The 22,813-nt window shown below is 39.1% G+C and overlaps 1 protein-coding gene across 1 annotated transcript in view; it reads right to left on the reverse strand.

The window, feature by feature from the left end:
* Nucleotides 1-22,813, reverse strand: part of LOC109920188 (kelch domain-containing protein 8B) — a 95,043-nt gene that overhangs the window by 8,808 nt on the left and 63,422 nt on the right. Inside the window, exon 5 of the mRNA XM_048606771.1 lies at nt 3,546-3,647. Within this exon, the coding sequence (XP_048462728.1) occupies nt 3,546-3,647 (102 nt within the window). The remainder of the gene's footprint in view (nt 1-3,545; nt 3,648-22,813) is intronic.

A 22,813-nucleotide genomic window follows, 5' to 3' on the forward strand; every position in this document is an offset into this window, starting at 1 on the left:
CTTCACCTACAGGATCTCCATTATCTACCTTCTATGTTATATCTCCAAAGAAGATATAACATGATTTACCCTTCAAAAACCATGTTAACTCTGATGGATTGTGTTTTGCCTTTCCAAGTGTCATATTATTACTTCCTTAATAATGAATTCTAACAATTTCCCAATGACAGATATTAAACTAACTGTTCTAAAGAAGTTCATTCTCTTCTTAATATAATGGAGAACAAAGGTTTAATGATTGTGATATTCTGGTGCAATAGATTTGAATACATCAGCAAAATCAGGCAAGCTTGAACTTGCTACAATAAATTGATTTTTCAGAACATTGGGCTTGTTATCTTGTCAATTAACTGAAAACACAATGAAAAATATCTGCAATAAATATCAAAGGTAAATAACAGCTGGCTTAGAGTTCTTGGAATTCAATGGGGTTAAACTGGATGGCTTTTTTTTATTTCAAAAATATAACTTATTCATAAAAAATCTTTATGTACATACATAGTCACTAGAGCAGCTCAATTCTGTAAAATCTTTACAGATGGAGAACAAACAAACCCAAAGTATTTCTCACTTACACAAGACTACAAATGGTCTTGCAAAAGCATTGCAAAAGCTGAAAATGTACCATACTTTCTTGCCACTGAGCCAAAGGATCTTCCCCACAGCTCAATTGCCTCCTGGTGATGGTAACAAATACCCAAGCATACAAGATCCCACGGCAGAGCATCAAGTACAAGACTGCAATTTTAGATGGTCACTGCCATGAGTAGTCTGAGTTCAGACAAGCAAAATTCATTCTTGCAATTGTTGGAGCTATATATGGACAATGTAAAGGAAGTGGAAGATAATGAACTGTTTGGACACTTTCTAGATTATTCAGGATTTTAGCAAGGGATTCAAAAGAAGATGACTTCCAAAGCTTGCAGTAAAAGCTACAAGTCTCTCTCTCCCTGTCTTAGTTAAATGAATTGGGAAACTGATAAAGCATCAACATCTCAGTACTTTGACTAATTTATAACCTTGAAACTTGGAACTAGCTCAATTTTCATCTAAGCAACGTTGCTTGTAAGATTTTCCATCAGTCTACAGGCTGTAAACAATTCCATTTTATTAACATGAAACCTGGTGTTCTGTGAGAATTTGTCAAATTCTATTTGTTTTTAGACCATCGACTAATAAGAATCTCTTTCTTTTGCCCTTTTAAAAACATTGGACTGAATCTTCCCTGCACCTGAATGTCATCGCAATGAGTGAGTCAGTTGGGAACATATGGCTAGATCAGGAAAATAAGATTCTCGAGGTCAAGAAAAAATGTGATTTTCCAGCCAAATTTTTAACAGTGAGACAAGAATCTCACAAGTAAGCTATGAGAGGCCTATTTGTGTGTATTAACGTCTCATTATTACCTAATCTCATCTCATTTATACACATTCTGATATTTTCCTAGGAAGTGGAGGCAAATTCGATGTTGATAATTCTCATCCTGAAAGTCTGATTGGGTATCTGGTGGCTGTAACTTTAACCCGCAGATATCCATCTTGGGGCAGAATTCCCCAACATCTCAGGGAATGGTCCATGGGCACTGACTACCTGCATCCTTCATCTACAGAGGTTGGCAATTACCAAAAAGCAGCCTCAGCACATCATTGGGGCACATTTGGGATTCACTTTTAATCCAGTTCAGCACTTACATACTGCACTTTGGAGCCAACATGTTACATTGCAATGCTGACAGGCATCCATCTCATGCATTGGAACAAAGTGCATTTCACACCTGTTGAATTGTTTTATTATTACACTTAAATATCCACTAAAAATCTAATGTATTAATACATTTAAATATCTCACAACCACAGAAAAGAACGACATATTCATAAAGCATGCTAACATATCCTTCCAAAATGTTTTAAAGCAAAACTGTCAGGAGGTCATGGCAGCATAGTGGTGATATCACTGTAATAATATCAGTAATGATGGAATCACCATAGGTTGTTATAAAAGCATGCCCATTATGGAAGGAAATCTGCCATCCTCACCTGGCCTGGCCTGTGTGTGACTCTAGACACACAGCAATGTGGTTTACCCTTAACAAATCTCCAGAAGCGATCTAGTAAGCCATTCAGTTCAAGGACATTTAGGGAGGGAGAACAATTGCTGGCTTTTCCAGTGATGCCCACATCCCATTAAAAAACATTTTCTTTCAAAAAATCTCCAAACCTATCTGATGAACTTGTTACTCTGTGATTAATCTCCCTGTTGACCAATGCTGCTCTATCTAGGTGGCAGACAGCAAATATTCTTCTAATCACAACAAACAATGTTAGACTTGGCCTCTCCTATCATTAGAGGGCCTGTCCTTCAAAACCTGTCCTTGATATTCTGGGAATGTTTCCTTTGTGCACTCAGCATAGTAAAATAATAAACATATTTAAAAGATGCATTTACAGTTTTGCTTTCCAATCGTACTTTTGTTATTTACCTTTGCACTTTACTGCTTTTATTCCTTTGTACTATGTGAACACAGATCAGTAAGAATATATTTAGGAGCTCTAGATATACAAGGGCTGAACACAAGGCTCGTGCAAACAGTAAACCATATGATCATAAGATGTAGGAGCAGAAATAGGCTTGTCGGCCCATCATGTCTGCTCCACCTTTCAGTGAGATTATGGCTAATTTAATAATCCTCAGCTCCACTTCCCTGCCTTTTCCTTATAACTTTTGATCTCCATACTGACTTATAATCTGTCTATCTCAATCTTGGATATATTTGATGATCCAACTTCTATAGCCGTCTGTGGTAAAGAATTCCACAAATTCACTACCCTCTGAGAGAAGAAATTCCTCCTCATCTCTTTTAAAATGGGCATCCGCTTATTCTGAGATTATGCCCTTTGCTTTTTGATTCTCCCAGAAGGGGTAACAACCAACCCAGTTAAGTCCCTGAAAAACCTTCTATGTTTTCATAAGGTTGCCTCTCATTCTTTTAACCTCTAACGAGTTTAGGCCCAAACTACTGAACCTCTTTTCAGAAGAAACTGCCCCATAACTGAAATCAATTGATACCCTGAACCTTCTAAACCTCTAAACCTCAATAAACAGGAAATATTTATTGCCTATAAACTACGTAACTCTTTACTCAGCAGAATCTAGGTGCTAAAATGCTTTAAAATATTAATATTTTTATACTCGTCTTGACTCAGTGGATTTTGTTTACTATACAACACGTAAACTTGACTTTAGATTTCAAATGACTTTTTAGTAAATGTGATTTTATTTCTTACTTTGTTGTTTTTCATGAGAGAGTAAATGTGGTGCTATATTCAGATTTGACAGATTCCCATAAGTGTTTGAAGCTGATCCAGAGCTGATCCTTTTTACTGATTTCTTTTTACCCTTTTTAATTTTGTCTAAATGATTTAATAACTTGAAGACCGTGGCTATTGAGTGCTGGATCTGCTGTTTCACGTGTAAATGGGAAACTGATGACTATGCTTTCCCCAGTCCTCACAGGGTAAACAGTATCACACAAAGATGATTCTTACCTAGACCTCCAGCAACAATCACTCTTCCTCCAATGTGGCCCACAGAAAAGTCTGCACGTTTCTCTTTCATCCGAGAGGAACGGGACTGTTTAGTCCAAATGCCTAAAAGCAAACAGTAAACTGTTATTAAATTGCGAAAAAGACCCAAACACTAACAATGATTGTTAGATGTATGTGAAACGCTGCACTGTTCTGAATCTTGATATTAGATATAGTTCCACTTATTTCCTCTTGAATATGTGAGTCTGTAATTTCCACTAATCAGGTAAATGATTCATCATGGTATTTCATTACTTTATTAATACAATCTTAATATATCTCCATATATATGTCATCAAACTATTTCTTCCAATTTCATAGTTTAACATTCAGTGGAGATGGTGGCATAATGTCACTGGGCCAATGATACAGAGGCCCAGGATAATGCTCTGGGAAATGGGTTCAAAGGTCAATGAATAGCATCATAGGGTCGTAGACAAGTACAGCACAGAAAAAGACCCTTCGCTTCAACTTGTCCATGACGACTAGATATCCTGAACCAGAATAAATCTGGAATTGAAAGTTAGTTTCAATACTCGTGACATTGAAACTGTTATTCCCCTGCTCCTTTGGGGAAGGACATGTCACCCTTACCTACATTTAACGGCAGTCCCGCAGAAATGCGGCTGACTCTCAACTGCCCTCTGAAATAGATGTAGCAAGCCACTCAATTCAAGGCAATCAGGGATGGATCACAACCAGTAACCACATCCCAGGTGAACTAACAGTAAAACCATAAATTCCACTTGAACAGGTTTGCAGATTCTGAGATTTTTTTTAAAGAAACAAATACTCCAGCCCTCAATCTTAACAGACTGATAAGACAAATTAACTTCCATGGTCATGGTAAGCGAAGACATCAATTTTCCCACACCATTTGTCACAGATATTTCTTAGAGGGTTTGTGCCTTTTTAAACTGAATTATGGATGCTCAGATTCTTTCAAGTATTTTTATGTAAATTATTTTTTAATCCATTGGTTGAAGATGGCTTTAATGGGATAGGGGAAGGCCTTTTAACCGAGGATGGTTTATGTGTAAATGATGGAGGGGGCATCAATCACGAACACCTCACTCCCCTCCCTCCCCCTCCACCCCAACCCTCTCCACCACCACCGTCCCTCTCTTATTATTAGTTTGAGACCCAGGTTGTTTAAATTCCACTGGCTCAGAATTTAAATTCCAAAGGCTCAGAGCAGCTCACTGTCACTTCAAGATGTTGCAGAGGGAAAACATAACAGATTTCCCTTTGCAGCTCAGAGCAACAGTGCAGATACAAAACCCTTGCATTCCTCAACAGTGTGTTAATTCTGACTTTAGTTTATTGTAAGTGTGTTGGATCTAGAGCAGGTGGCTCGAGCTCCTTCTCGCAGTTCCTCTAGGATTAATGTCTGTTTATAATGGTTGTGTATTAAATGCTGATGATTTTCTGGTGGTTATTAAATAATCACCTAACTACTTGTCCTCAGCATTCTTCCAGCTATGAAGGATGATAGCCATTCCTTAAAGCATCAATTAAGATTGGGGTGGGTTCATGCACACTTTGGCTGATAGCTGAAGAGCCCAATCCTTGAGAGACAGGTTCTGCCACCAGTATGGAACATGAAGCTACCAGGTATCATTAAGAGTTGGTCTTGCTGTGTTGCCATCTGTTGCCAGATTGTAGCAGCCCATTGGCTATCATGGTAGTCCACAGGAAGTGCCGCCATTTTCCCTGAAGTGAAGTGTTGAGCATCCTACCGATCTTCTGGCTCCGGCTTCCTCACCATCTGGAAAGTCCTTGGGTAAGTGACTGCCATTAAGGCTGCAGACATGCCCCAGACAATGAAGACGTGTCTGTTTGATGATCTGCTCTGCTTTTAACAGAACTGCCAGATTGGTGAATCAGAGATAGTAGGAACTGCAGATGCTGGAGAATCCGAGACAACAAGGTGCAGGGCTGGATGAACACAGCAGGCCAAGCAGCATCATAGGAGCAGAGAGGCTGACGTTTCGGGCCTAGACCCTTCATCAGAAAAGGGGGAGGGGAAGGGGGTTCCAAAATAAATAGGGAGAGAGTGGGAGGCGGATAGAAGAGGGATAGAGGAGAGGATAGGTGGAGAGGAAACAAACAGGTCGAAGAGGCGGGGATGGAGCCAGTAAAGGTGAGTGTAGGTAGGGAGTTAGGAAGGGGATAGGTCAGTCCAGGGAGGACGGACAGGTCAAGGGGGCGGGATGAGGTTGGTCGGTAGGAGATGGAGGTGCGGCTTGAGGTGGGAGGAGGGGATAGATGGGAGGAAGAACAGGTTAGGGAGGCAGGGACGAGCTGGACTGGTTTTGGGATGCGGTGGGGGGAGGGGAGATTTTGAAACTTGTGAAATCCACATTGATACCATTGGGCTGCAGGGTTCCCAAGCGGAATATGAGTTGCTGTTTCTGCAACCTTTGGGTGGCATCGTTGTGGCACTGCAGGAGGCCCAGGATGGACATGTCGTCTGAGGAATGGGAGGGGGAGTTGAAATGGTTCGCGACTGGGAGGTGCAGTTGTTTATTGCGAACTTTGTTTTGCTGGGATGTTCTGTTAATACACTGCAGACTGTGTTCCCAACACTTTGCAGCATGTCTGTGAAACAGATTTACAGTGAACAGAAAGAAGTTCAACAATTTCACATAACCATTAAAGGCAGGAATAAGGAAGAAAAGCAAATTGCAGTTAAATCTACTTATTACCTACAATCTATATGGTATTTCCACTTTTGCAATATTGCATGATTGCATCCCTTCCTCAGTTTATCTGCTGCTGAAACCTCCACCCATAATTTTGTTACCACAATCCATGACAAAAACAACCTACATTTAAATAGCACATGAATGTAAAACATCCCAAGGCATATAGCAACAGCACTATCAATAAAAACACATGCGAGAGAAGAAGATATCAAGGCAGAAAAGTGAAAACTTGATCAATGATAAGTTTTAAGGACTTTCTTGAAAGAGGAGAGTCATAGAGAGAGGGAGAGAGAGAGAGAGAGAAAGAGAGGTAGACAGGCAGGAAAGTTTAATGTGATAACTCCAGAGCTTAAGACTAAGATAACTGAAAGCATGGACACAAAAAGCAGAGTGACAGCTCAAAGGTTTGTAAGTCTAGAAGAGATTACTGAAGATGGAAGGAAGAAGCTGTGAAGTGATTTGATGTTTCCAGAATTTGTTGCTGAAGAATAGCTTGTAGATGAGAAACAGAAGGGTGCCAAGAATCGATCACTGTGAGACCACAGTGTAGAAGTGGGAGGAGAAACCATTATAGATGATTCTCTGCTTATATTTTGATAGACAAAAACAAAAATAAGCTAGCAAGGTACCACCCAACTGGAAGATGGGAAAGGCAGTTGGATAAGGATGGTTTCATCAACTGTGTCAAAGGCTACAGATGCGCAAGGAGGGATGGTTTATTATTGTCACAATTGGAAAGGAAGTGATTTCTGACTTTTACAAAGGCTATTTTAGTGGATAGCTCAAAAACTGCTTGGAAGATTCAAACATAGAATTCTGGGGAAAATGGCCATTGAATTTGGCAAATGACAACACTGTGAAGGATAGCACTTTTGAATATTGTTTTGGAAAACAGAGAAGAACCCATTAATAATATCAGCTAACATGGAGCTCAGAAACGAAAGTTGGTAGATCAATAGATTGGTCAGAATTGGATTAAGGGAGGAGGGGTTTAGTCTCACAGCAAAGATAAGGTTGTAGAGACCATAACAGGATGATGGAAGAAAACTAAGAGAAAGATATGAGTTCAGGGATATGCCTACAAAGAAATTGTTTGTCCTGATGGACAAGGTGAAGATTGAGAAGCAGAATAAATTGTCTCAATCTTAGTGACAATAAAGTAGTGAGCTGCTTACAATTATTCTTCAAGGTGAGAGTGGGAGGTAGGGGAGGTAAGGGAGGGTGGTTTAAGAGGATAATTTGTGGGAAGAGAAGCTAGAGATTAACCTTTGCATTTTCTGCAGAACTTAGAACAGTGAACAGTTTCAATGATGGAGAGCATAATTTGATAATATTTTAAGAGGTTCAATCATTATTTGGATTTTAGTAAAGCCTTTGAACGGTTCTGCATGATAGATTAATTAGTAAGGTTAGGTCACATGGGATTCAGGATGAGCTTGCCAATTGGATACATTATTGGCTTAACAACAGAAGACAGAGAGTAATGGTGGATGGTTGCTTTTCAGATGGAGGCCTGTGACCAGTGGTGTTTCACAGGGATTGGTTCTGGGTCCTCTTTTGTATGTCATTTATATAAATGATTTGGATGAGAATGTAGAAGGCACGGTTACTAAGTTTGTGGACAACACCAAAATTGGTGACACAGTAGACAGTGAAGGTATTCTAAGATTACACTGGGATCTTGATCAAATGGGTCAATGGGCTGAAAAATGACAGATGGAGTTCAATCTGGATAAATGTGAGGTATTGCATTTTGGTACAACAAACAAGGATAGGGCTTATACAATTAATGGTAGGACCTTGGGTAGTGTTGTAGAATAGAGGGTCCCAGGGGTGCAGGTGCATAATTTTTTGAATTTTGTGTCACATATAGACAGGGTGGTTAAAAAGGCGATTGGCATACTTGCCTACATTGCTCAGTGCTTTGAGTTTAGGAGTTGGGAAGTCATGTTGACGTTGTACGGGACATTGGTGAGGCCTCTTCTGGAATATTGTGTCCAGTTCTGGTCATCCAGTTATAAGAAGGATGCTATCAAGCTGGAGGGAGTTCAGAAGAGATCTACCAGGATGTTGACGGGCATGGAAGGTTTGAGTTATAAAGAAAGGCTGGATAGGCTGGGATTTTTTTCACTGGAGCATAGGAGGTTGAGAGGCGTCCTGACAGAGGTTTATAAAGTAAGGAGAAGTATAGCTAGAGTTAATAGTAGTGTTCTTTTCCCTACAAAAGGAGATTTCAAGACCAGGGGCACATTTTTAAGGTGAGAGGAGAGAGATTTAAAAAAAGACGTAAGAGGCAAATTTTTTACACAGACGGTGGTTCAGTGTGGGAAGAACTTCCTGAGGAAGTAATAGATGGGGGGTACAATTACAATATTTAAAAGACACTTGGATAAGTACATGCACAGGAAAGCTTTTTTACCCTTTATTCATTCATGGGATGAGGGCATTGTTGGCTAGGCAGCATTTATTGCCCAACTCTAATTGCCCAGAGGGCAGTTAAGAGTCAACCACACTGAGGTGGGTCTGGAGTCACATGTAGGCCAGACCAGGTAAGGATGGCAGTTTCCTTCTCTAAAGGACATTAGTGAACCAGATGGGTTTTTCTGACAATCAACAATGGATTCATGGTCATCAATAGATTCTCACTTCAAGATATTTATTGAATTCAAATTCCACCATCAGCTATGGTGGGATTTAAACATGGGTCCCCAGAAAATTACCTGGGTCTCTGGAATAACCGTCCAGCGATAATACCACTAGGCCATTGCCTCCCCCTAATGGCCTCCTTTTGTACTGTAACATTCTATGATTCCATATCTTCTGTTTTAAACAATCCACCACTGGCAGCCATGCTTTTAGGCATCTAGACCCTAAACTCTGGAATTTCCACATGCAATCTCTAACCTCTCTGCCTCTCTCTTCTCATTTAAGATATTCTTTCAAACCTTACCTCTTTACCCAAGTTTTTAGTTACCTGTCCTAATGCGCCCTATTTTGTTTGATATTGCACTTTTGAAATGCTTTGAAATATTTTACAAATTTGTTGGTGGTACATAAATCTGAGTTGTTGTTGTTGCATATATCTACCCATTAAATGAAAATAGAGGTCACATGAGGTGACAGTCCCAATATCAGTAATGGCACCAAAATGGCTAGAAAGGAGCTTGCTGAAAATTCATAATATGTTACAGAATTGACGGCAAGGGAAGAGACGACCAATAAATCCCTCTTCTGGCTGGGCCCTTCATGATTAATTCATCCAGCTTTAGTGCCAATGAATACCACACTAATCCTCCTATCAGCATTAATACAATTCTTTACCAACTGTCTTGACATCCTCTTGGCTAAAATGCAGAAATAAAAGCTAGCACAAAACAACCATTCCAAACAATTTTATCAAGTAAACTATCGAGTTGTTCAATAATCGACAGTACATTTTCATAAGCTTTCCTGTGCCTTTAACTGGCCTTGTGTTCCTACAAAGTCCTTTCTTAGTAGCTGCAGCATAACTGGTGGATCAGTGACTGACTTACATTACAGAAGGCTGCAAACAGACTTGGAGGATAGCAAGTTGTATATTTTTATCAATTTTAGAGATAACTATATTACAGAAGAAAATAATACAAGCTCCGGGGTTAACATGCTAAATACAATCGAAAAACTACAATCATCTCGCACCAAATAAAAAATGATGTAAATATTGTGAGAGACTCTTCATGTTCCTGATGCATTGCATGGACCCCCAACGTGAAACACAGTCTTCTGCCATCATAGCTGTGGGGGACCGTGCACTTTACTGGCAACTTCTGTGTCTGCAACATCCTTCACGTAATCATAACACTGAAATGCTTGGGGATGTGAAAGGTAGCATTTCAAATTCAAATAAATGCAAACTACTGCGGATGCTGGATATCTGAAATAATTACAGAGAATGTCGGAGAAACTCAGCATGTCGGCGGCATTGTGGAGAGACAGAAACAGAGTAATAATGTTTTGAGTGCAGTACGACCCTGAAGAAGAGTCACACCAAACTCGATATGTTAACCCTTTTTCCCAGTTCCAATTCAAGTTGTTTCTTCCTATCCATCTCTGGATTTAGGTAGGGGTGACTTTTCTCTTCTACATATTAAATAAATAATTGCATCTCTGTTACCCAGTAGGAGGCACTACACAACTAATGACTGCAAACTTCAATTCAAGTGGAACCTTTAGTTCATTAATACTGGCACTAAAACCTTCACTGCAGCAAATCTGTAGTCCTACTATCATTCACACTGCAGTAAGTTTTGAACCTTCCATTTAATTTATTGATGGTATGAACACTGCAGGAATATCAGTGAGAAGAATATTCTAATCTCTTCAGATCCTGAAAAGTTAACACTCAAAGGAGGATACATGAGGTTTCCTTTTTACTCTAACAGGTTTTGCTAATTGTGTCCATCATTCATTTGTCAAAGTTGCCATGGAAATTGAATCATGAAGTTTCTTAAGAGCCTAAAAGATTGACAGCATTTCCCACAACAGGAATCCATGCAGTAACACATTAACCTGCTTCTATCAGCAGCTTTTCAGAATAAAATCAATCGCACAGCAACTGACACAGCCTTATCCAAAAAAAATGCATATTTAAGATACCAGTTTTATTAGTCTCTGGTCTCTGCCGTAATGACTACTGCAAGTTATGCTGATTGAAGTGAGATATTTTCCTGAATGTTCGACAGCTTGAAACATTCACATTGCAGTTCTTAATAGTTGGAGCATAGGGCTTTAAAGGGAGCAAAAATAAATATGAGGAGGTAAAGTAAAATGAACGAATTAGATTTGCTCAAGGACTGTGAGTCAGAGAATCAATGGATAAGAAAAGGTTGCAAAGTTCAAAAGAAAAAGATCATTTCAATGATCGAGCACCCCTAGTACTAAGGGTCAGTATGATGAAGATGGGACTACACCGCATTAGTGCCAACACTAGTTTTACCCACATCAAGGGAGGTGCCATTAAGCTTAGAGATTATAATGTCCAAAAATCTACGACAACATATAGGAAGATGTCCAAGTCACGCAGTTACCTGGAGCCTGTATTACAAACCTGGCCAGCTGTACTGGATCAGAGATAGCAGGAACTGCAGATGCTGGAGAATCTGAGATAACATGGTGTAGAGCTGGATGAACACAGCAGGCCAAGTAGCATCAGAGGAGCAGGAAGGCTGACGTTTTGGGCCTAGACCCTTCTTCTGAAGAAGGGTCTAGGCCCGAAACGTCAGCTTTCCTGCTCCTCTGATGCTGCTTGGCTTGTTGTGTTCATCCAGCTCTACACCTTGTTATCTCAGTTGTACTGGATACTTGCTTTCTGTATTTATTACATTTCACTCTTCTCTACCTCAGTTAAACATGAAAGTTGGCTGGCTTTCAAAGAAAACAACTTTGATTGTCACCAGAAGTTCTTCATTGGGTCAACAACACTACATATTTTCTTCTTCAGTAAATATTTTCACAAAGGACTTATTGTAACTAAGAACAAGCAATGTTTGTGAATGATGTATTATCTTATTGGGTCTTTATTGTTTCTTGCCACTGTGTTTACAAACCAGGTTCATTTAAAAATAGCAGACCAGCCTGTTCATTAAACACCAGCCTGAGAATAGACAATGTAGAGCTTATTTTCATGCTGGGGACATTATGTGTATGAATAATTGTGGTTCGAGTGCCCATTATTTTCAAATATGCAAGGCTGGTATTTCCTATCAGCACCACTAACTCAGAAAATTAGCCCTGACAAGTCTGCGACAGCAATTAGGAAAACATGGATATGTACAAGTTTTCAATTGTTATGCTATTTACCTGTTTAAAATGTTTAATATTTTCAAAGTGCTGTTACTAACAGTCACAATTGGACTGTTCCCACGTGTGGGCTGGGAGCATATCTTAAATGAAGGAATGCCTCACAGTGCACGATAAATGTTTGATAAAAATTAATTTCTGCTCAGGATGGGATTCTGATGATGAATTAAAGTTGAATGGATGACACCTGAACAAAACCAGGATGAATATCCTTGCAGGGAGATTTGCACTTGTGGAGAATTTAAACTAGATTGACAAGGCATGGGAACCAAAGAGCAGATTCAGAAAGGACCAATTCAGAGCACAAAATAAGAGACAAAAAAGTTACTGAACGATTCCAAAAGTCAGGAGGAAGACAGGTTAAAATGTGTGCAAGATGTACAGCAATTAAACTGATGAGCTGAGGGCACAGATAGACGCATGGCAGCATAATGTCATTGCTCAAATAGAAACTTGGCTTAAGGAAAAGCAAGAATGGCAATTCAACAACCCTGGGTAGAGGGATTTCATGCAGGAAAGGGAATGGGAAAGGGTAGGTATGGGGAATTACAGCTGAGAGAGGAGATGACATACTAAATAAATCATCAAATAAAGATATGGGTTGAGCTCAGAAACAAAATAGGGGCAGTCATGCTACTAGGTGTATAGACAGACCTCAAACAGTGGAAGAGAGGTGGAACAGCAAATATGTAGACAAATTTCTGATTGTAAATACAATAGTGCTCTAATAGAACTGGTCTATTAAGAACAAACACATGATCAGTGTGAAAGGCACAGAGGGCATAAAACTCTTGAACAGCTTTCAAGGGAAAAACCAAAAGAACTACGGATACTGTATATCAGAAACAAAAACAGACGTTGCTGGAAAAGCTCAGCAGTTGTAAAGAGAAATCAGAGTTAGCATTTTGGGTCCAGTGACCCTTCTTCAGAACTGACAGTAGCTAGGAAAATGTCAATTTATATGCAGAAGATAAACTGGGGGAAGGGGCTAAGGAATAAACAGTAGGTGGGGAGAGAAAGAGAGAGAAGAACAGTTGGACAGACAAAGGAGTGGACAACGATCTGGCTAGGAGAGTGAATGGAGACTGTTAGTGGCTAACAATAGATAGTATGTAATGGCAGACTATGGAATAACAAGGCCAGGTGTGTGGGTTGGAGGCTAGGACATGCAAGAGTTCAGGCTCTGAAATTATTGAACTCGATATTGAGTCCGAAGGGCTGCAAGGTCCCCAAATGGAAAGTGAAGTGTTGTTCTTCCAGTTTGCACTCAGCTTTGCTGGAAAACTGTAGCAAGCCTGAGAAAGAGATGTTGGCCGGCTTTCAAGAGAATTTTTCTTGGTGTCCATGTAATAAGTCCAATGAGAGGTGTACAATTTGAGATTTAGTCTTATGGAATGGAGCTAGGCAAGTGGATGGAGTAGATGGTGGGTAAACATTTTGGAGACAGTGGTATTGTGGAAGAGGACAAAGACAGAAGGAGAGTAAAATTCTAAATTGGTAGAAGAGAAATTTAACAGAGTTGAGATGTGATCTGGCAAAGGTGGACTGGTTACAGCTATTTGAAGAAAAGCAGACACTAATCACTGGGATGCATTCAAAAGCAAAATTCTCTGGGCCCATTCTAGACATGTTCTCACAAAGAAAAAAATGCTGGTACTGCCAAATCTAGAACCCTCTCATCTAGAAGCATACAAGGTAAGGTAAAGCAGAGAAAGAAAGCATATGACAGTCACAAACAATCTTAATAGTTGGAAATGCGTGAAGCGTTATAGAAAGTACATAAGAGAAGTAAAAAAGAAAATTAAGTTAGATAAAGCGAGGCTATGAAGAAAACATTGGCAGGTAAAATCAAGAAAAGCCCAAAGATGTTTATCAGTACATTCAGAGCAAAAGGATAACCAAGGGTAGAGCCGATAAGATACGTACAAGGTAATTCAAATGCAGATGTTGTAGATGTGGGCAAGATTTTTAATAATTACTTTATCTCTGTCTTAACAATGGAATGGGCTGATGCACACTGTTAAGGAGAAGGGGTGTGAAATATTATTTACAAAAAGGACAATATCAGAGGGACTCACATACTTGAGTCTGGATAAATCATCAGAGCCAGATAGATTACATCTCAAGCCATTGAAGGAAGCCTGGGAGGAAAGAACAAATGCTCTGAGGATTAATTTTTAACCCTCACTAAAAAAAAGGCAAGGTATCAGAGGTCTGTGAACATTGTACCATTTTATAAAAAGGCTGAGAGGGATAAACTACATAATTATAGGCTGGTTGGTCCAATTTTGGCCGTAAGAAAATTGTTAGAATCAATTTTGAGACATAACAAGCTGTCACTTGGAAATGCACAATTAATCAGGGATAGTCAGTATGTTTTTGCTAAGGAAAAGCTGTGTCTTACTAACTTAATTGAACCTTTTTTTTGAGGAACTGACAAGGAGGATTGATGAGGGTAGTGCGATGAATATGGTCGATATGGATTTTAGTAAGGTATTTGAGAAAGTCTCACATGACAGATTGGTCAGAACAGTTAAAGCCCATCAGATATAGGGGTATGTTATGAGTTGGATCCAAAATTGGCACAGTTGCAGAAAATGAAAGGTAATGGTCAATGAATCTTTTTGCAAATGGAATGCAGTTCCTTGTGACGTTCCATAGGGCTCAGTGTTAGGTCCTTTTCTTTGTTGTTTATATTAATGATTCGGACTCAAACGTAAGAGGCTCATTAGGGAAATTTTTAGGTGACACAAAAATCGGCTGTGTAGTTTATAGTAACTCGGATAACTGTCATCTCCAGAATGATATTCACGCTTTGGTTGAATGGGCAGTAAAGTGGCAGATGGAATTCAGTCTGTAGAAGTATGAGGCAATGCAGCTGGGAAGAGTGAGAAATACACAATAAATAGAAAGATATTGAGAGGGATTGAGAAATTGAGATGCCTTGAAGTGCATGTTCATGGATTCTTGAAGGTGGCCAGACAGTTTAAAAGATAAACAGAGAATATGAAAAGCTTTTATTGGAGGAGGTATAGTATACAAAAGCAGGATATAATGCTGGAACTACATAATTCTGGTTAAGCCTCAGTTGGAATTTTGTGTATTGCTCTGGTCATCGCATTACAGGAAGGACCTAATTGTTCTTGAGTGAATACAGAGGAGATTTGCAAGAATATTGCCAGTTTTTGAAAATTGCAGCTACAAAGAAAAATTGGATAGACTAGGGCTATTTCCCTTAGAACAGAGGAGACTGGGTGTGTCATTTAATTGAGGTGTACAAAATTATAAGGGGCCAAGATAAAATAGACAGCAAAGACCTGTTTTCCATAGTGAAGAGGTCAAGTACTGGGGCGCAGATTTAAGGTGATTGGTGGAAGGATTAGAGGGGACGTTAGAAACACTCTTTCATTCAGTGAGTTGTGGGTATCTGGAACTCACTTCCTTACTATAAAGATAATAAATCCTTCTGGCAGTTCCCTTTTAAGTTCACACATTTTATGCTGGTCTTGTGTTTTTCTTTGCTATCTTGTAGATATCTTAATTTCTAAGCAGTACATCAATCCTAAAGGTGATAGAACTTGAAGAGCTCATAACTAACAGCTCCAATTGTATACATCCCAACATGCTTCCTTCCTTGACAACAAGGTGCAGAGCTGGATGAACACAGTAGGCCAAGCAGCATCATAGCAGCAGTAAAGCTGACGTTTCGGGCCTAGACCCTTCAAGGGTCAGCCTTACTGCTCCTCTGATGCTGCTTGGCCTGCTGTGTTCATCCAGCTCTGCACCTTGTTGTCTCAGATTTTCCAGCATCTGTAGTTCCTACTATCTATGCTTCCTTCCTTAACTCCTTTCCCCCCATGAACAATTAAGCAGTGGAACAATCTCCCACAAACATTAATCTCCAGGTCCACTCATTTACTGAAAATAAGCATTGATTGCACTTGTTGTATACCTCCTGTGAAAATTTGTCAGTCAAAGACAAGGCGGGGGGAAACATACCAAGTAAGCAATTAAGATATTTAGCCACCCAGAACATATAAAATATTCAACTGATGCAAGATTTCATACAACCCATGACAATAATAGTGAGGTAAGGGTCAAACGGTCTCTCCAGCCTGAGCCATGTAATTCTAATGCTTTCCAGATCACGATGCTGGTGCTCCGTACCCAGAAAGCACTTGGTCCCCATCAGGAAAGTAGTGGACTTTGGTCTTTTCTTTTCTAGCAATTCTTACATTTAAATGAAGGAAGGGAAAATGATAAACATTTTTCACCTATTTGAGATGTACTGCACTGAGGTAACAGTAATTTCAGAAATGTTAATGGTCACTATTCCTTTTGACAACTTATTACCAATCACCTCTTAAGATATCATCACTAATTCATCTGGACATGTGTACAAAATTTCTTTCTATTGCAGTTATTTATATTTTTCATTGTAGAAGGCATGAATTCTGAACTTTGATATAGGTTGGAAATTAGAAAGTCCTACTTATTAACGTCTTGTATTGTTTTCCCATGTTTGCATTCCCTGATATGTACTAGGAATACATGCAATTACGTAGTATGTTTTCTACATAATTTTAGGCTGTAGACATAAATCTCTGGAGTTTTGTGAAGGTCTCTTCTAGCTATCTCTTAGCTGGAAGGCAGTTGAGAAGGGACAATAATATAAAGAAGGATGAAGGAATGAGAAAAGGCAGACAGCACAGAAAGGGTGAAAAGTGCTCAGAGAAGATTAAGATGTAGTGATTCTGTGAAATAGTAATTGATGTCTATATGGCTTAGACTCAGATCTTTCTGTGTATCTATAGTGAGAATTAAGGAGAAAGGGTGATAAAGTGTAATCACAAAATGTGGTGAAAATGTTAAAAGGAAAAGTCTAATCATGGCAAGACAGCTTTGCATTCAGATCAAAAATAAGCTATTTAAATTGTCATATGAACACTTTCAATCATTTCTCAAAGCCAATTTTAAGTCTGAATACTCCATTTGAATTTAATTTCCCATGAGATTTTAAACGTCGTCCCTATCTGAATTATAAAAGACTGAAGATACCAATTTGAATATGGATTGTTTGTACAAAATACTTCAGAATTCACAAACTTGAAGTTGTTTGATATTTCAATGTGATGAGATGCTATTTAAATGCAGTATTATTGTCCATTTTCAATATGTTTTAATGCCTTTTAATGAAGCATTCAGACCCAGCAATCAGTCATTTCAATATCGTAAATCACAGAATACAAGAAGCTCAGGATATATTCACTGTCACCTGGAAAGGTTCTTAAAATTTTTTGATTCACGTACGGGACATGGGCTGGCCAACATTTATTGCCTCTCCCTAGTTGTCCTTGAGAGGATGCTGATGAGCTTCCTTCTGCTGTCCATGTGCGTTGGGTTGACCCACAATTCCCTTAGGGAGGGAATTCCAGGAGTTTGACCCAGCGACAGTGAAGGAACGGAGATATATTTCCAAGGTGATCTGGATTACAATCCATGATCATGACCTTTTCAAGTAATTAAAAGAATAATCCAATGAAGCAGCTGCAGTGGCAGAAGGTAGCCAATGAACCAATAAACAGGGTTTTACCTCAATTTCTGTCTATTTATATAATTTACGGGGTGGTCAAAGAAGTTACAATGAAGATCGTAGGAAAGACAATAAAAAGAAGCACACAGTTTGATATTACAAGGTAAACTGGCTCTGAACTATAGCTTGCCTGAAGCCTAAGGTGTCAGTATCAGAAAATGGTGCAAACAAAAGCAAGGGTAATGTAGTATGATAAATGTAGTAAGATGTTTATCCATCACTCTTTGTTGTGTGCCTGTGAAATAACGGTATTCTTAATCTTGGTTTGAAATCAATATTAGATGGAGATGTACAGCACCCTTTGGTCCAACTTGTCTATGCTGACGAGATATCCTAAATTAATCTAGTCCCATTTGCCAGAATATCCCTCTAAACCTTTCCTATTCAAATATCCATCCAGAGGCCTTTTAATGTAGCAATTGTATCAGCCTCCACCACTTCCTCTGGCAGCTCATTCTGTACAGCCACCACCCTCTGCGTGAAAAACTTGTCCCTTGGGTCCCTTTAATATCTTTCCCCTCTCACCTTAAATCTATACCCTCTAGATTTGGACTCCACTACCGTGGGGAAACGACCTTGGCTATTCACCCTATCCATGTCCCTCATGATTTTATAAACCTCTATAAGGTGATCCCTCAGCCTCTGACGCTCCAGGGAAAATAGCCCCAGCCTATTCAGCCTCTGCCTACAAACCTTGGCACCTGCTCCAACCCTCCAACCTTGGTAACATCCTTGTAAAGGATGTACAGGATGATAGTGATGTCTTTTCTTCTGGAGGTCAAAGCGATGTGGTATTTGTAATCTTGGTCCAGAAAGATTTCTGAGTAATCAACAAATTGACTTGTTAAAATGATTAGTTTTCTAACTAATTATTGTATTGTTGCCTTAATTGCTCTCAGTTTATATATTTCAATAACTCAAATAATGGTTTATCACAGTCAAATGAATGAGGAGCCTACTTGTTTGGTATTTTCCTCATTAGACAGTACGAAGACATTGCAATGTATAGATTCAGATCTATTGTGCTGTCCAACATACAAATTGAACTATTTTTGCGTAGCTGCATTAAAATGGATGAAGTGAATTTGTAAATCCATTTCTTATATTTGTAGTAGTAAACGTGGCTCATTATAGAACAGAAAGAAGATAACACACAATGCTTAAAAGAAAGCTTTGATTTTCTAATGTTGGTACAGTTTATACTCAAATGATTAGGTGGAAATTTTAGATGGATTAAATTTCCTGCTAATATTCAAATAATGTTTGCACCTACTGAAATTTACTACAAAAGATGGAACTCCTATGAAAATAGACAGAATTTTTGCAAAATGAAATGTTGCTCCACTTTTGATCCTGGGCCTTAATTGGAAAATCAAGACTATCTTAGCAACATTGACAAAATGTCAATTCAATTTGCCAGAACCGTTTTTAAATAGATTAAAAGGATAGGTGGAAAGTAGGCAAAACCAAGATACAATGATTCATTCAGAGATAGTAAGAACTGCCGATGCTGGAGTCAGAGATAACGCAGTGTAGAGCTGGAGGAGCACAGCAGGCCAGGCAGCATCATGGGAGCAGGAAAGTTAACGTTTCAGTTCGGGTCCCTTCTTCAGAAATGTCAAACTAAAGGCTTTATCATTCTATCAGTGATATTCTTACAGTGTAAAGAAGAGGTGATGTTTTATAAATTCCTACTTTAGAAATAAAACCAATCTGACTTCAAACTAAAACACAAACAGATTCTAAACAAGGCCTCACGCCTAACATGCATTGTCTGACCTAAAATGTCACCTGTTCTTTACACTGATAGAATCTTTAGTTGTCTCAGGATAGTGACTTGTAAGGAATTTGGGGATTTACGTATACATATTAATCAATTAAAACCTTCTAAATGAATAAAGATTTAACAGCATGTCAGGTTTTTTTTGATACATCCTCAACAGTGGTGTGACCCTTTGATCTTTTACTTATAATTCTGTGTCTGATACCACCTCATTAACACCTGAAAAAGGAGTGAGGCTCCAGAAGCTTGTGTTTTCAAATAAACCTGTTGGACGATAACCTGGTGTCATGTGATTTCTGACTTTGTCCGCCCCAGTCCAACACAGGCGCCTCCATATCATATGTATTGTTTGAGCACTGGTTCGCGGGTAATGAATCCATGTCAGCGCATTTGGCTTAGCAAACCATTTCTGGGTTAACGAAAAAACAGATCTAATCGTCTGCCGTATTAAACTAAACCCAGGTTAGAGCCTGCACAAAACACTATTCTATATAGTTTGGAAATATTTCAATTATTCTAGTTATAAAGGATAGAATCTGACTAAAACAAGCAGTAAGAGTGAGGAAATGCAATAATGTTCATCAAGCAAACATGACAGACAATAAAGTAGCAACGAACAATAGAAGAAATAAATAAATGAGGTACAACAGGAGATAATTCACTACTGTAGTTTAATAAATAAAGCTGTCTTGTTAGAAGTTCGTGCATCTATAAAACTTCCTTTTCCCACACTTTGGCTCCAACAAGCTGTTCATGTTTTACTCTGTTAGTTATACAGTATCAGCAAAACACCAGCTCAAGGAAGGCACTCAAATAACAGGTGGACAAAGATTTCAAAGATTCCCTGAAGGCTTCACTCAAGAAATGCAACATGGATGTCGATGCATTGGAGTCACTCATTCTGAAGCAATCATCTTATAGAATGATGTATGATGGGACACAATTCTTTGAGAACACCCATTGTCAGAAAAGGAACTGTAGAAAGGAACGTCAGTGATTGTAAGTCCAAGATCGGTCCCAGAAACACCTGTCAAATATATGGTCGGAGATGCGGCTCTAGGACGGGGCTCAGCAACCAGGCAAGGACCCACAGAACCCATGACTCCACAGTGACTCCAATTATTTACTGAGTGGACAATTATACTTGTTTGTGATTGATTGCTGATGACAATGTTGCACTTTTGCCTCCATTAGAATTTGGATGCCTTATTTCCTGGATTTTATTCTCAATTCCACAAATGTCAATTATTATTTCAGAAAATTTCAACAACAAAGTGCCTGTAAAAGTATGCATCAGGTTATGGTTAAATTAGGGTCTGTGTGAAAGGGTCTTAAGTTGATATTTCTGTGACTTGAACCCAGGAAACACTTCTTCTCTTAAAGCATAAGGAAACTTGACAATGACCCCTGGAATTTGTTGCATATAGAAACAGAAGGCACTAGGAATACTCAGCAGGTCTGGCAGAATGTATCAGGAGAGACACAGCGTTATTGCTTCACAACCTGAAATGTTAATTGTGTTTTTCTCCACAGTTGCTGCCAGGCCTGCTGAATATTTCCAGCGTTTTCTGTTCTTGTTTCAGATTTCCAACATTAGTCGTATTTTTCTTCTGGAATTTATGCTCCTAAAATGGGAATGTGGATGTGTGGGTGGATACAGGTACAGGGGACAGGAGGGAGGAAGGGCAAGTCTTCTATCATCACTAGAGAAGATCCCAATTTTCCTCAGAATCCCACTGCTAACATTAAGAGTTCTGCAGATGAGCCACTGCAACCATCTTAACTGTTCCCCAATCAGCCCCCTTACTAGCAGTACCAATGCGGGTCCTACATTTTATCTTCCCTGCCTTAAAGTCAGTCAGAATCCTACCTCTATTGGTTTTCAATCTTTTTAGAAGCTGCAAAATGTTTTAGGGGTGACACTACAGATTGGCTGTAAAAATGGGGACAGGGCAAATTAAAGGAAAGTATCACAAGGAAGGGTTTAGGCAGGTTCTGAAGAGCACTAAAAGGCATCTCAAACAATCAACAATCTTTGCCAACACTGGAATGGCTTGGAGTTAAGAAGCCATGGCATCAGGATGAATGGACAGTGGGGTTTAGGTATAGGAATCTATCTCAGACTATGGTGCACCCTAGCACTAAGGGGCTTTTAGTGGACTCCAGTCTTTGGTAATTGCTGCTGCTCCTGATTGCTGCCAATGTCCTCTCTAAGTGAAGGAAACTACAGGGCCTACTTGGTCTTTTGTAGTGGAGGAAAACCACTTTCTGGTCTAACTAGGTCAGAAGTCACATGACACCAGGTTACAGTCCAACAGGTTTATTTGAAATGACAAGCTTTCAGAGTGCTGCTCCTTCACCTGACACTTCAACTGATGAAGCAGCAGTGTTCCAAAAGCTTGTGATTTCAAATAAACCTGTTGGACTATAACCTGGTGTTTGAGTATTCTGACCTTGTCCACCCCAGTCCAACACCGGCAGCTCCACATCATGGTCTAACTAGAGAGTCTCTTTTAATTAACACAATATAGTTGAATGCGTGTTAGGAACTAGTTACAAATTATATTAATACAATGAACATCGTTATCAGAGGCTCTGACAAAGACCAGATGATAGGTTTCATTCTTTAGAGATTATAAGCTGTTCTAACCATAGCGGATGATGCTTAGGTACTCCTCAGTATTAACCCTGTCAGACCCATATCAACAGCTGCTAATACAAGACGGTGCTACATCAGATGTTTGAAAGAAAGTTTAAATAATTGTACCATCCAATGGTACCATCCAAAAAGTCAGCACTGCCACATGCCTGAAAAAAGCTACAAACACCAATGAGAATGAACATTTGTTGTTTATTTAATGGGCAGCTGATCTACAATCAGTTTGGTCTGTATTGATTTATCTATCTGCAAACGTTGGACTATTGAGACAAGAGGCTGCTATTCTTCATATTCAAATAAGTTAAAAAAATTAAATCTACAGATTGCCTAAAGCATATCAAATGACACAGAAGATTTTCAATAAGATAACTTTCATTGTCTATTCCTTAAAGCTCCAAATGGCTATCAAAAACAGGGGGCGATGATGGCCTGGTAGTAATATCACTGGACTAGTAATCCAGAGGCCAGGTCTCATGCCCAACAGTTCAAGGGAATTTGAACATAGGTTCATCAGCTGGAGGAATTTAACATAAACTAATACATCTGAAACAAAAATTAGTGTAATGATGATTATGATATCATTGTCAATTGTTCTAAAAACCCAATTTGTTCACGAATATCCTTCAGGGAAAGAAATCTGTCATCCTT

The sequence above is a fragment of the Rhincodon typus genome, chromosome 16 (assembly GCF_021869965.1).
Source record: "Rhincodon typus isolate 14 chromosome 16, sRhiTyp1.1, whole genome shotgun sequence".
Taxonomy (NCBI): Eukaryota; Metazoa; Chordata; class Chondrichthyes; order Orectolobiformes; family Rhincodontidae; genus Rhincodon; species Rhincodon typus.